General features: G+C 33.3%; 3 protein-coding genes across 3 annotated transcripts; 1 reads left to right on the plus strand and 2 right to left on the minus strand.

Annotated features, from left to right (window-relative positions):
* The first annotated feature begins 193 nt into the window (after window positions 1-193).
* Window positions 194-3846, plus strand: LOC143565074 (uncharacterized). The gene is made up of 5 exons (XM_077052164.1): window positions 194-668; window positions 751-1101; window positions 1180-1829; window positions 1927-2913; window positions 3493-3846. Exons 1-5 carry the CDS (start codon window positions 194-196, stop codon window positions 3844-3846), a joined length of 2817 nt encoding a protein of 938 aa, XP_076908279.1.
* A 1268-nt stretch (window positions 3847-5114) lies between these two features.
* LOC143565062 (protein-ribulosamine 3-kinase, chloroplastic-like) lies at window positions 5115-8256 on the minus strand. Its single transcript, XM_077052157.1, has 9 exons — window positions 8050-8256; window positions 6726-6879; window positions 6535-6625; window positions 6331-6405; window positions 6170-6258; window positions 5923-6041; window positions 5566-5706; window positions 5339-5415; window positions 5115-5261 (listed from the first exon to the last, which is right to left on the minus strand). Exons 1-9 carry the CDS (start codon window positions 8135-8137, stop codon window positions 5115-5117), a joined length of 981 nt encoding a protein of 326 aa, XP_076908272.1. The 5' UTR covers window positions 8138-8256.
* A 4879-nt stretch (window positions 8257-13135) lies between these two features.
* Window positions 13136-13986, minus strand: LOC143565076 (RING-H2 finger protein ATL52-like). The gene is made up of 3 exons (XM_077052165.1): window positions 13799-13986; window positions 13446-13546; window positions 13136-13346 (listed from the first exon to the last, which is right to left on the minus strand). Exons 1-3 carry the CDS (start codon window positions 13955-13957, stop codon window positions 13136-13138), a joined length of 471 nt encoding a protein of 156 aa, XP_076908280.1. The 5' UTR covers window positions 13958-13986.
* Between the last annotated feature and the right edge of the window lie 269 nt (window positions 13987-14255).

Below are 14255 nucleotides of genomic sequence, written 5' to 3' on the forward strand. Positions count from 1 at the left end.
GATTCAATCAATCTTTCTGTTCCGTTTTGTTCTTTGGAATTGTTCATTCTTTCGATCAATTTCTGTCCCTTTTTCAATTCAATTCTTTAAATTGGTCATTTGTTCGACTAATTTCTGTTCCAATTTGATCAATTAACCCTAAACCCTAATTGATAAAGTTTCCCCAATTCTGATGACGACTCGAAATCAGACTATGGATCAGAGAGTTCAGGAACATGATTTAGCTCTGATTCGTTTGGAATCAGCTACAACTAAGAATACAGATAACCTTGCTTCCATGAAAGTTCAGATGGAGAATCAAATGAATGAGATTCTGAAAAGTATTCAAGCTTTGGGCAATAATCAAAACAATAATAACCATCACAATGCAGATGGTGGTATTAGTTCAACAAGCAGTCCACAATATTTTCCTTATCACAACAGCAACAATCGCCTAACCAAGATAGAATTTCCAAGATTTTGTGGTGAAAATTTGGAAGGGTGGCTATGTAGAGTGGAACATTTCTTTGAAATTGATGCAACTACCGGAAATCTTAAGGTTCGTTATGCTATAGTTCACTTAGATGATACAGCTTTACTTTGGCATCAGTCATTTGTGAAATCTAGGGGTGGTAGTGTTGAAGGGATGCCATGGTCAGAATACAAAGAAGCCATAGTTGCAAGATTTGGTTTAAGTCTTAAATCAATATGCAATGGGTCCTTTGGCAGACTTAAAACAAACTACACAATCTTTTGATGAGTTTTGTAAAGAATTTGATTTGGCATTAACAAGGGTTAATATCTGTGATGAGTATGCTGTAAGTTTATTTCTAAGAGCAATTAAGTCTGAGATTGGGAATCCGGTGAAGTTACTTAGGCCAAGAAACTTACCAGAGGCATATATGTTGGCTAGGGTTCAAAATGACAATAATATGTCTTCAATACATTCTTCAAAATTTTTTAAACCATCTTATGCATCTTTTGTTCCTAAGATTACTGATTATGGTAATAGAGGTATGGGAGGTATTAACAATTCCTTGTTACCTACACCACTCTTAAAACCTAAACCATTGAATTCTAGAAGATTATCCCACAAAGAAATTGAAGAGAAAAGAGCCAAAGGTGAGTGTTTTGGCTGCAATGAGAGGTATACACCAACTCATGTTTGTAAAAATAAACAATTATTTTCCATTGAAATAGTGGATATGGAAGATGACTATAATACCCTTGTGGAGCCTATGATGCAAACTGTTCAAGATCCCTGCATCTCTCTAAATGCTATCATGGGAGTACCTTCTTATTCAACAATGAGGGTACAAGGGGCTATTGGAACTAAGCCCTTACAAATTCTTATAGATTCAGGTTCTACTCATACTTTTTTGAATCTGGACCTAGCTGTAAAAATGCTATGTCCTATTAAGAAAGTGGCTGAACTCAACATTACTGTAGCAGATGGTAATAAACTTTCTTGCACTCAGTTGTGCGAGAATTTTAAGTGGATGATGCAGGGCAATTGGTTCACTACTGATGTCATGCTCATACCATTAATCAGTTATGATATGGTGTTGGGGGTTCGGTGGTTGCAAATCTTGAACGACATCAATTGGAACTTCAAACAGTTAACTATGAAATTTAAGGTGGGTGATTGGTTTTTTGAATTAAAAGGCATTGGATCCAATTTTATGACTTTGTGCTCTGCTGAAAAGATGAATTCTTTATTGGGAAATTCTAGGGAAATAGCCACTGCACAGTTGTTTAGTTTGCAGACTGTGGACACTAACTCATTTCAACATGAGACTGTTGTTAGCAAAGCATCTCCTAATGAAGCCTTGTCTCATTTATTTGACAAGGTATGAAGATGTCTTTGCTATTCCTAATTCTCTTCCACGTCATAGAAGTTGTGATCATAAGATCACTCTTAAGGATGAGAATGTCACTATTAATCAGAGAGCCTATAGATATCCTGCCCATCAAAAGAATATTATAGAAAAGTTAACTCAAGAACTTTTAGATGCCGGTACAATTCGAAACAGCCATAGTGCTTTTGCATCTCCAGTAGTTCTGGTTAAAAAGAAAGATGGCACTTGGAGATTCTGTGTTGATTATAGGAAATTAAATGAAGCCACTGTGAAAGATCGGTACCCTATTCCTTTGATTGAGGAGCTATTAGATGAGTTGGGAAATGCTACTGTGTTTTCTAAATTGGATCTCAGGGCCGGTTATCATCAAGTTAGAATGAATGAACAAGACATCCACAAAACAGCCTTTAGAACTCACCAAGGACTGTTTGAGTTTGTAGTTATGCCTTTCGGCTTAACTAATGCACCTGTAACTTTTCAATCTATGATGAATGCCACTTTCAAGTCATTGATGAGGAAGACTACACTAGTATTTTTTGATGATATATTAGTGTATAGTCCCACAATGGAGCAACACTTGATTGATTTGGAACAAGTATTAATCCTTTTAAGGAGAGATACATTGTTTGCAAAGAAATCCAAGTGTTCATTTGCAGGGGCAAATGTGGAATATTTGGGCCATATAATTTCGGGTCAAGGTGTACAAATGGACCCTAAGAAGATAATAGCCATTCAACAGTGGCCAGTTCCAACTAATCTTAAACACTTAAAGGGGTTTTTGGGACTTGCTGGTTACTATATAAGGTTTATTAAATCCTTTGGGGTGATAGCCAGACCTTTAAATGATTTAATGAAAAAGGACAATTTTTCTTGGACTAAGGATGCTGCAACGGCTTTTGAATTACTTAAGGCAGCTCTGGTTTCTGCCCCTGTATTGGCTCTTCCTGATTTTTCAAAACCTTTTGTGGTAGAAACTGATGCTTCCTCAAAAGGTTTAGGAGCTGTTCTTATGCAACATAATCACCCTATAGCTTTTATAAGTAAGGCCCTTTCTACTAAACAACAAGCTTTATCAGTATATGAAAAGGAATTATTAGCAATAATAATGGCATGGCACCATTATTTGATTACCAAGAAATTCTTTATTAAAACTGATCAAAGGAGTCGTAAGTATTTGTTAAGCCAAAAGATCACAACTCCCTTGTAGCAAACATGGTTAGCCAAGTTAATGGGGTATGACTATGAAATTTCTTATAAAAAAAGGTCTAAGAATGTTGTGGCAGATGGTTTGTCTAGGGTCCAAGGGTTAGCTTTGTTTGAAATGGGAATGAGTTCCATTAATCCTTTGTTGTTAGAAAGGATTAAAGATTCTTGGAGGGCTGATGATCAATTAAGTAATTCAGAAGTTGGAAAATGGTCAATCTATTCCTAATGTTTCATGGAATGGCAATTTACTAAAACGAAAGAACAAGTTATGGGTGGGCCATGATCTGCAGTTACAAAATGACATTTTACAGTTGTTTCATTCTTCCCCTAAGGGTGGCCATTCCGGGTGTTATCCTACTTTGCAAAAGGTTAAAACTTTCTGTTATTGGAAGGGGTGTTATAAGCAAGTGTTTTCATTTGTGAAGGAATGCTCTCAGTGTTGACACAGGCCAAGTATGAACTAGTGGCAAATCCAGGTTTGTTGCAGCCATTACCAGTTCCCACTCATGTGTTCACAGATGTTTCTATGGATTTTATATCAGGCTTACCCAAGGTGCAGGGTAAGGATACTGTTTTGGTAGTTATTGATCGCCTAACAAAGTATGCCCATTTTATGCCTTTATCTCATCCCTACACTGCCTCTCAAGTAGCTCACGTATTCATTGATAACGTTCTTAAACTACATGGTTGTCCTATAACAATTGTGTCAGATAGAGATCCCATTTTCTTGAGTGCTTTTTGGAAAGAATTCATGAGGCTGCAAGGTGTTCAGTTGGCTTACTCAACTGCCTATCATCCATAAAGTGATGGCCAAATAGAAGTTTTAAACAGGTGTTTAGAAACTTTCCTAAGATGCATGTGTATGCATTCTACTCATCAGTGGCTTAAATGGTTGAGTTTAGCTTAATGGTGGTATAATGTGACTTATCATTTTGCACTAAAGATGAGTCCTTTTGAGGCTTTATATGGGTTTCCACCTCCGATCCATATTCCTTATATACCACATGATACTTCTGTTGATGTAGTGGAAAATTTATGCAGAGATAAAGAGGCAATGGTTAATATTCTTAAAGATACTTTAACACAAACAAGGAACATAATGAAGCAATACGCAGACAATAAAAGAAGTGAACGAGAATTTCAAAGTGGTGATTGGGTGTACTTAAAACTGCATCCATTTGTGCAAAACACTCTAAGAAGGCAGAAGCATTCTAAATTGGGTCCGAAATATTTTGGGCCGTTCTTGATTTTACAGAAAATTGGAAAAGTAGCTTACAAATTGGACTTACCTAATGATGCCCAGCTCCATCCAGTGTTCCACGTTTCATTATTGAAACGAGCTTTTGGGCAGCATGCTACGGTTATTCCTCTGCCGACAAACCCCCGCCTTACGTTGCAGCCACGTTCAATTGTTGATCGTCGCCTGGTTCAGAAGGGTAATAAACCAGCTATGCAGATTTTAGTCCATTGGTAGGGTTTACCTCTGGAAGATGCTTCATGGGAGGACTTAGTTGAGTTTGACTTGAGATTTCCCGGGTTCAATTCTTGAGGTCAAGAATTCAAAATGGGGGGAAAGTATTGTTAGATAAATAGTGATAGTTTGAGGGTTTGATTGTAATAAGTGAATACTAGGAGGGTCAAATATGTTAATTGTAATAGCAAGTCGTTGTTAGTTAGTAGTTACCATAACTACCAATTTGTTAATGAGAACGAACAGTTATGATTTGACCGAACTTCTTCTCTAATTGTTTCTTTCTCTCAATTGTAGCTAATAGTATGGTACATGTGTTGTAAACTATCAATAAACTAAAGGGTGATGTATAACTTTTTATTAATTTTTAGTATTTTATTGTAATTGTTATATAGTAATTTTTATAATCAAATAGTTTTCTTTTTACATAATAAAGTCAAAGTGAGTATATTTATGTAAAAATACAATATGCTTTAATCTAAACAACACTCAACACCCAATCATGGGAAATTACTGCAATAACCATGGATATCATACATATCATCAAAAGACACAATTTTGACTTTTGGAATTAAATTTACATGAACACATCCAATCTCCTAAGCATTTAAAATCCGAATGTAATGGTCGATTATGGACATAGCCGATGATCGGTAACCAGAACCGAAGAGATTGTAATGGTTCAAGTAATGGTATAGCAGATAAAGATCTCTCCTTTTCTCAAATCCCGGTTGTTTTGGCATCACCTAATAACCGATATAAGTTTAAATTTGTGTTAGATGAGAAAATGACTTTCAAGTAATGAGATAGAAAATGTATGCACCTCAAAATAAGCATTATAAAAAGACCCTCCAAATCCAGCACACCATGACATTCCAAACTCAGCTTCATTATGCCCATCTGCATAACAATCAAGAAACATAAAAGTTATAACAAATGGAGAAAAAATGTCAAATTTTTCAAAAAGTTTGTGTCTTTGCTTTGTGGTCCTATTTCATTTATCATTCTTGATATGGAAATGGGACTCGGTCAAACTAAACTAGCACTTACAGTAACAAGCGGGATTAAGTATAACAGGCTCCCCGTTCTTATCAGAACTGATATTTCCACTCCACAAATCTCCATGTAATAGGCAAGGCTCGATTGTCATGCCTTCAAACAAGGCTGCAATATTTTTCACTAATCTTTGTCCTGCATTTAAGTTAAAATCAAGATTACCAGAACATTAACCTTAAAAGTTGACTTTTCAGGTCAACCCGTCTATGTTAACAAGTTTTATGAAGATGTCTTTCCTTAAAGATAAAAAATTGCAAGAAACCATTTTGTTGTTGGTGGTTAAAACTTGGTTGGGTTGACCTTAGAAAGTCAATATGGAAACTGTGCATAGGGTGCTTAAGGATCACAAACCTTTTTCATATATCGCGGAATCGCCATATTGTTGTTGTGCTAACTTAAGTTGAAAAGTCAACCGATGTTCAGAGTAAAACTCGATCCAATCTGATGTCCACGTGTTTATCTGTGGTGTGCTAGATGCAGGACTTGAGCTTATCAAAACTAAAAGTATTGTAAAAGATTAAAAGAATATATTCATTTCAAATATCCAATTTATTATTCAAGATTTCTTTTACTCTGTTTCATAAGCAAACAAGCATACCTGCCAATGGTATTGTTGACATGAAACCCAAAACCGTTTTCAGATTTTGCAGCTTTACGCATCTCAGCAAGCTTCCTCCCTAGTATAGACTAAACTAAAACAAAATTAAAATAAAATAATAAATCACGATTGAAATGCTAGAAGTCGAGTTTTAGGGTTACCTGATCACCTCTTGATGAACCAAATTCTATGTATTCCATAATGATGAATGAACCTCCCGTTGGAAATTCACCTACCTTCAGGCATCAAAGAAACATTCAAGGGGCATTTTTGGCTTTTTGTTTTGGAAGACAAGATTCATTTTATATTCATATTCTTGCCACTTCTAGTTACCTTTATCATAAATCCAATTAGAGGAAGCTTACCTTATATGGTTTAGGAACACGAATGGATTTTGTATCATACATTGCATTCAACCCCAAAGCCTCTCCTTCAAACATCTCCGGTCCAATATGCCTAGAACCAAGTTATATGAACACAATATCATTAAAGAAAGTATGCATAAAGTATATGAAATTATTAAAATAAGAAATCTTGATATGGCTTGGTAACAAACCTGTTGGTTTTAACAAAGAAAGAACCAGCATCGGTATTGTATCGGCTTGCAAGATTAATACAGCCGCCACCAACAGGACTAATTCCTGTTATTTGAGTTGCTTTTCCTTCTGTTAGAATCCATTCACGTACTGGATCCGTACTCAAAGTTGCCACTGTAAAAGGTGGAAACTTTAGACGATTAGAATGCCATTTTTTTACAAGATGTTTAAAAAAAGTAGATTTGTTATTATAGTGTGTTCGATTTCTTGAATCATGTATTGCAAACTAACCATTGTTCTTAAAGCCAAGAATAATTAAGGAATCAGTAAGAAAAAGAACAGTTGTAACAAAGTAATTATGAAACAGAATCTTAACAGTGGTTTGATCTTAGAAAGCTAAAAAGATTGAATCTTTATGTAACATGTAGAACTGAAATAATGACATTTCTTCTTTTACCTCACAAAAATCATAATTTGTTGGTTATTATACAATGCAATTATAAAATTTAAACCTACAATTATCAATGAATTTGGACTAAGCCGATTAGCAAAACCAAACATACATTCAAAACTCACAGATTATCATCAAGAATGCAAAATTCAACAGATCTCCTTCAAATCAAATGGGTTCATTTTGAAATCCACAGAAATCAAAACTTTTTACCACAATAAACTCTAAAAACTCAAAAGGCATAATCTTGATTCAAGATTTTAGGTCGTACTCCTTTTTCACATAACAGTCTTTTAGATTATAAAACCCTAAAAAATAATAAATTGCAGAATTAATGTCTTTAAACCAAATGGGTCCATTTTGAAATCCACAAAATCAAAACCTTTTACCACTATAATCTCTAAAAACTCAAAAAGGCGTAATCTTGATTCAAGATTTTAGGTCATACTCTTATTCACATAATCTTGAAACTGGGCGTGGTTTCAAAAGTCTTTAAGATTATAAAACCCTAAAAAATAATAATTTGCAGAATGAATGTCTTTAAATCAAATGGGTTCATTTTGAAATCCACAAAAATCAAAACTTTCTGCCACTATAATCTTACATAATCTTGAAACTGGGTTGGGTTTCAAAAGTCTTATTAATTACAAAAACCCTAAAAAATAATAATTTGCAGAATGAATGTCTTTAAACCAAATGGGTTCATTTTGAAATGCACAAAAATCAAAACTTTCTGCTACTATAAGCTCTACAAACCAAAAAGGCACAATCTTGATTCAAGATTACACAATCTTGAAGCTGGGTTTGGTTTCAAAAGTCTTATAAATTATAAAAAAACTCTAAAAAATAATAATTTGCAGAATTAAGGTTGATTGATAAGAAATGATACTTACTAGCCATGGGCTTATGCAGAGGAGTTGAAAATTGGCGCGAAGAGTGGAAAAGATGACAAGAAGAAGAGAAGGAGATGATACCCACCATTCTTGGCTTGCAGCTGCTTCAACACTCAATTTGCACTTTCGTTCACTCACTCACTCACTCACTCATTGCAAGCAGATTCTCATCACCAACAATAATTGGTGGAGGTTTCTTCTTTTTTGTTTTTTCTTTTAGTTTTTCTTTTCTTGGATCTTTTTTGGGTTTGGGGTATCTTGATAAAGCCCAAAAAAGGATACTCTTGAGGGAAAGCATTTTGAAATAGTCCCTAGAAGATTCCAAATTTGTTCTCATAGAATCGTTTTTTCAAATGCATTGTCGGTGATGTGTTAGGTAGTCTTGCCGACGAGTTAGCTAACATATAGTCAATGATATATTAGGTCTTCAAGCACATAGTCAAAGATGTATCAGACATCTAGACACATGGTCAAAGATGTGTTTAGTATCTTGTTTGTTTTTTAATATGATATTATTTTACTAATATTTGGTTTTCTTTTATAACTTTTAATATATAAAGTTTTATATAATTTCAAATATACAGGTGAGACGTGTTTTTTTATCCACATGTTGACATAAAAATTTTTAAAACCATGCCAGGTCAAATTTTATTGAACATTTTGATATTAATTTAGGCGTGGCTTAGTTTTGAGTAAAGTTTATATCGGCTCGTAGATAAAAAAAACATGTCTCAATGGTATAATCGAAATAATATAAAACTTTATATAAAAAAAGTTATAATAGAAAAACCAAATATAAGTAAAATTAGTTATAATAATATAATATTAAAAAAAAATAAACAAGAGGCTAAACACATCTTTAACCATGTGTTTGGATGCCTAACATATCTTTGACAATATGTTTAGAGTCCTAACACATCGTTTACTATGTATTTGGAAGCCTAACACATCATTGACTATGTGCTAGCGAATTGTCGGCAGGACTACCTAACACATCGCCAGAGATGTATTAGAAGAGGGACAAATCTAGAAAAATACTGTTGTGAAAACAAATTTGCAATCTCTCACCGTTATGGACTATTTTAGGAATTTTTCCTATTTTTTAATAAGAAAAAAGATTTATTTATTTATTTTTTAACAACCAATTTTATTAAAAACCAAAGACTAGCAAGAAGCTAGCCAATCAAACTCCAAAACACCCACAAACAACACATCCGGTAATAGGAAAAAAGATATAAGATTTGTTATTATAATGTACATTTATTTTTTTATAACCTTTTATCAATAAAAATTAATTTGTTTACAATTTTATGTGCTATTAAACAGATAATAAAGTACATTTAGGTTAATGCAATTGTTTTTACATCCAATTGTATAAAAATATAGGAATATGATACATAAATGGTAACAACCTGAACCAGGTTGCTGGAGTTAAAAGGTTATTTTTCTTATTCATTTTTTCTTTTTCTAATAACATAGCGAAGGCATGCAAGATAGCAACATGAAAAGGTAGGTGTGTTTTGATTTGTTGATTGCTTACAGATAAAGGTAAGTTTTTTTATTAGAGTTAAGTGTGTTTTACACCCTATTCTAGTTATTCTCTTCTGACCTGATGTTTGTAAACCGATGCAATTTGATTGTTTGAGCCTCGCCATTAAGTCAACGTTTGTTTGACCATTAAAAAATGATGGGGTTAGAGGCAAAGTCGTCTTTTCACACATAAACTTATAATAATAAGTTTAAAGACCTAACAAAATCAAAATCCCACCCCGAAACCCTTTCCCCCTCTCTAGGCAAAACCAAAGCCTCGACAAGACACGGTGGGGACCGGGAAACAACAGGCGGCGACCTTGGTGGTTACCCTCGTTATTGGTGGCATAGGATGAGGTAAGGATGACAACACTGGCGTTCAAGTAGTGGTTTACGGTGGTGGCAGCTAGGGTTCCGCCACCCTGTTTAGTGTTGATGAAGGAGACGAGCAACAAGGATTTAAATAAGAAATCAAAGTTTTCTAAGAAATGTAAAAATGCTTAAAATAAAGTCTTTCATGTAAATAGAACACTATATTATATAAATAGGACATTATACCAAAATAAGAAACTATATTTTAGAACACTATAGATCTAAATCATTTACTACTTTGATTCAAAGGCTAGCCTTTTTAGGAAACTATGTATTCTTACAATAACCTCAACCTATATATGCATACGTGTATATGTGTGTGTATATTATCTATATTTTTACTCTTATATAAAACATATCGGAATGAGAACAATGTAATTTCATATAACTTTCAAGACACTTAAGACAAAATTCAGTATCTATGGTTATGGGTGTTTAAAAATATCCGAATCCGAAACCCAAATCCGAATTTCATATTCGGATAGTGATTTTGAAAATTTTCAAATAGTTCGGATATCCGAACTATCAGAAATAGTTTTTTAATTATTAAATACTAAATATTATTTATAAATTTTGGATAATTTTCGGATAATTTTTGGATATTTTGGATAATTTTTCGGATATTTTGGATAATTTTCAGATGTTTCGGATAGTTTTTTGGATAACTTTCGGATAAGTTTTTGGATATTTCGGATATCCAAAATATTATTAAAAGTAGGTCTTTAATTTTTTTTTTATAATTGTTATTTTATCCGAATATCCGGTTCACTATCCGATCGGACATCCAAAATTTTGGATATCCAAACTTTGAATATCCGAAATTTCGGACTCAGATTCAGATGATAAAATCCAACATCCGAAATGTCCGGATATCCAAAGTTTGAATATCCAAAAGTCTGGATATCCGAATTTAAACACCCATATATATAGTACAAGACAAATATGCAACTAATAGTTTCTAATCTACCATCATTTAATAAATTAACTTCATGTAATTAATACATTAGTTAATGCATTATATAATTCACTGTTAAGTACGTAAAATGATGCATATTTAAGAATAATAATAACTATTGCTACTAATTAAATAATAATAATTATAATGTCCAAATATAATTAGTGCTTAACGCATGCTGGGTTAGAGGTCTTAGATTGCACTCTTACGGACCCATCGTGAAGCGTAGACTCGATCATCGTTATAGTAAAAAAAAACATAGATCATGCATGTATCATATCAAAAGCATTTATTTTAGTTGCTACATCTTGATGCCAGCATTGCATGTTATATAATCCGTTACTATTACGTAATAACATAAACAATGTCATATCATTGTGATCACATTACATGGTAGATAGGTATAGATGATATGCATACACATTGTATATATGGCTTGGGTCTTTTAAGTAGAGATACACACAATGAATAACCTGTTTATCTTTGTATTGATATTTGTAGGGTTGAATGTTGTAAACGGTTGTCCCATATTTATAGATGGGTCACATCAAGTCAAATATCGTCAACTAGTATGTGACCCTTCATTGTAAATCAGGAGATGATGATTTGGGAAGCCACGTGCTTCGATTGCCAAACCTTGACTACGACGTTTTGCAACAATATTGGCGGATCCACTCTTTTTTTCTGTCATTTTTGGTGGAGAGATCTTGAACAAGTATTTGATGTGTTTAACAAGAAGTTGGCTATATGGTGTTATGAAAATAATAAGAAAAGAAATACATGTAATTGGGAGGTTAGATATGATGGATTTTACTTTTATCAAAATCACACAATTTGGCAAAAGGAGTATACTTGGAACAAAGTTTTTGAAAAACTCATGTGATATATATGCAGATTGATCTTGTTCCTTAATTTGCATTCTGCATAAATAAATACAACTTATTTTCCTGTTTTTATATCAAGTCATTTGGTTGGCTTGCTTGTATTTTCTCAGCTTAAACCAAGCGTAGTCAAGCGTTTTGGGGGTAAGTTTTGGCTAAAAGCGTTGGGCCCCTCCCGGTGTTTTGGGGCATTTTAAGGTTCATAAGGTGTCCCAATGTTTTGTAGAAAACGCTTTATGAGAATGATGGCCGGGGTTGGAAGCCAACCAATGGGGAAGAAGGTGGTGGGTGCCCCCACACACACCACACTCGGTCTTAGTCTACGGTGGGCATTTCTCCAAAAGAAAAAAGGAAAATTTTTATTTTACTTTACATTAAAAACTAGCATGCGCGCCCATATATATATATATATATATATATATATATAACTTTAATTTCAATAATAAGTTTATAAATCTAACAACTTTTAAATTTAATAACTCGTATATCATTAAAGGTTGTAGTGAGACTCGTTAAACTAAATCTTTTGACGATGTTTAGGAGTTTATACAATTTCTAAATATTTAACTAACTAGGTTAAATACCCGTGTAAACACAAGTTGGGTAAAATATACTAACAGAGAACAAAACAATGTAAAGTACTCTTATTAATTTTATATTAGGTTAATGAATATGAATATGTATTATAACATTGAATAAAATAAAAAATTACATAAATACATAAAACATATAGATGGTAAAGCTTAATAAGTATCTAAAAAAATTTGTATACGACATTTTTAGTTTTATTTGAAAGTTTATCATCTTCATAGAATATTAGAAGTTTGACTTCATCTCTCTTCAACAAATATCAAGTGTATATAAATAGCTTCAAAAATTATAAGCATCATTTATATAGAAGACTAATTTTGTTTTAAATTATTCTATAAACAATTTATTAACTTGAACATCCAGATAGGTAGGACAAAAAAAACATACTTCTATATTCAAAATCAATGCATACAACAATTTGTAACATATGGAATAAATTTACAGTAATTAAAAAGGACTCCGTAAAATAAATTTACATTTTCGGTTACCTGATTTCGGGTTCGACATTGTTTTAGTTTTTCTACACATTTTCTGTTTTCGTTTGTCTCTTTAGTGCGGGTTAGTTTTTCTTCGACGATTGTTGGATGCATACGAAAACGATTGCAGCTATTTTTCCCTTTGTCACCTACCCACGCAACGCGGGGTACCAAATACTAGTTTGTTTTTAGCTCTTAACAAAAGTTACCACTTTTTACAAATATAAATAAATAGAAAAAGAGCAAAAAGGCAGCCATATACACCACCAAGCAATCAAGATTCAAGAATGATAAAAACTGTCATCTTTCTGCGGTGACCGCTCCATCGAAATATCAGGGCTGTTAGTTGCCACAACCGACAGACGACACACGGGACAAGTTGATTGCTTTCTTAGCCACATATCTATGCAAGAAAGATGATAACTATGTCCACATTTTGGCATGATTCTTAGCACCTCTTTCTCTTGGTATTCACTTAAACATATTGTGCACCTGCAGTATTTTTAACAAAAGTCAATGCACTACTATAATAAAATCTTTATACAACAAATTAATATAATCTTGGCAACTAACTATTTGGACCAAACTTACTGGGCATCCTCCATGGAACCGAAGGCTTCACGGTCAAACTTCATTGTGGGAATGGCTGCAATAACCATAGCTGGTTCAAGGCCTACGACCCGATTCTCTTGCTGTCATATGACAGAAGATATTGGCTTTACAAATAAGTGAACAAGTACCAAATTCTATAATAAAATTCAAAGCATATAACTTGCACACAATTAACAAATAGCAAGAGCTTAGTTAGTTATCCATATATGATGATGAAACACATACATTTTAACTCAAGCATATAGTTAATATATTGAACTGCTTCAAATATTCAAGAATCTTATTACATTAAGAAATGTAAAGCACAAATGTTTTAAGGATGGAAAGCATACCCTCTCAAGGTCGATCCTAGAGCCGATCTCAAACAACTGGCGTGCCTCGTATCGACGAAACCGCCCACAAACGAGCCTAGTGCAGACAAATACAATGAAAGTGGCGCTCATTGCAAAGCCTATAATTGTAGTAACCAAATTCATTGTTTTACCAAACATTAATGCCTCTTATCACTTCAACTTCCCCAAAAACTTAAGAATTTGCCCAGAAAAATAAAATCCTAATTACAAAATAAAATCTTGCCTGTAATCAAATTCCATTAAAGATTTAAAAAAGACCGAAAAGAACGAAAAATGAAACACAGAATCTAATTACCGAGCAAGATCAAGATCCAAGATTAGCAATTGGCAGCTAATTGTTTATCAATCTTAATCAAGATTATGGAAAACCCTATTGCTAAAACACATTAACCAACATTATAAGCATGCTTAAGTAGTTAATTTACAAGAATTGTAA

This window comes from Bidens hawaiensis, unplaced genomic scaffold (genome assembly GCF_021521415.1).
Source record: "Bidens hawaiensis isolate Kalapana, Puna unplaced genomic scaffold, B.hawaiensis_p1.1 tig00022253_1, whole genome shotgun sequence".
NCBI classification, from domain to species: domain Eukaryota; kingdom Viridiplantae; phylum Streptophyta; class Magnoliopsida; order Asterales; family Asteraceae; genus Bidens; species Bidens hawaiensis.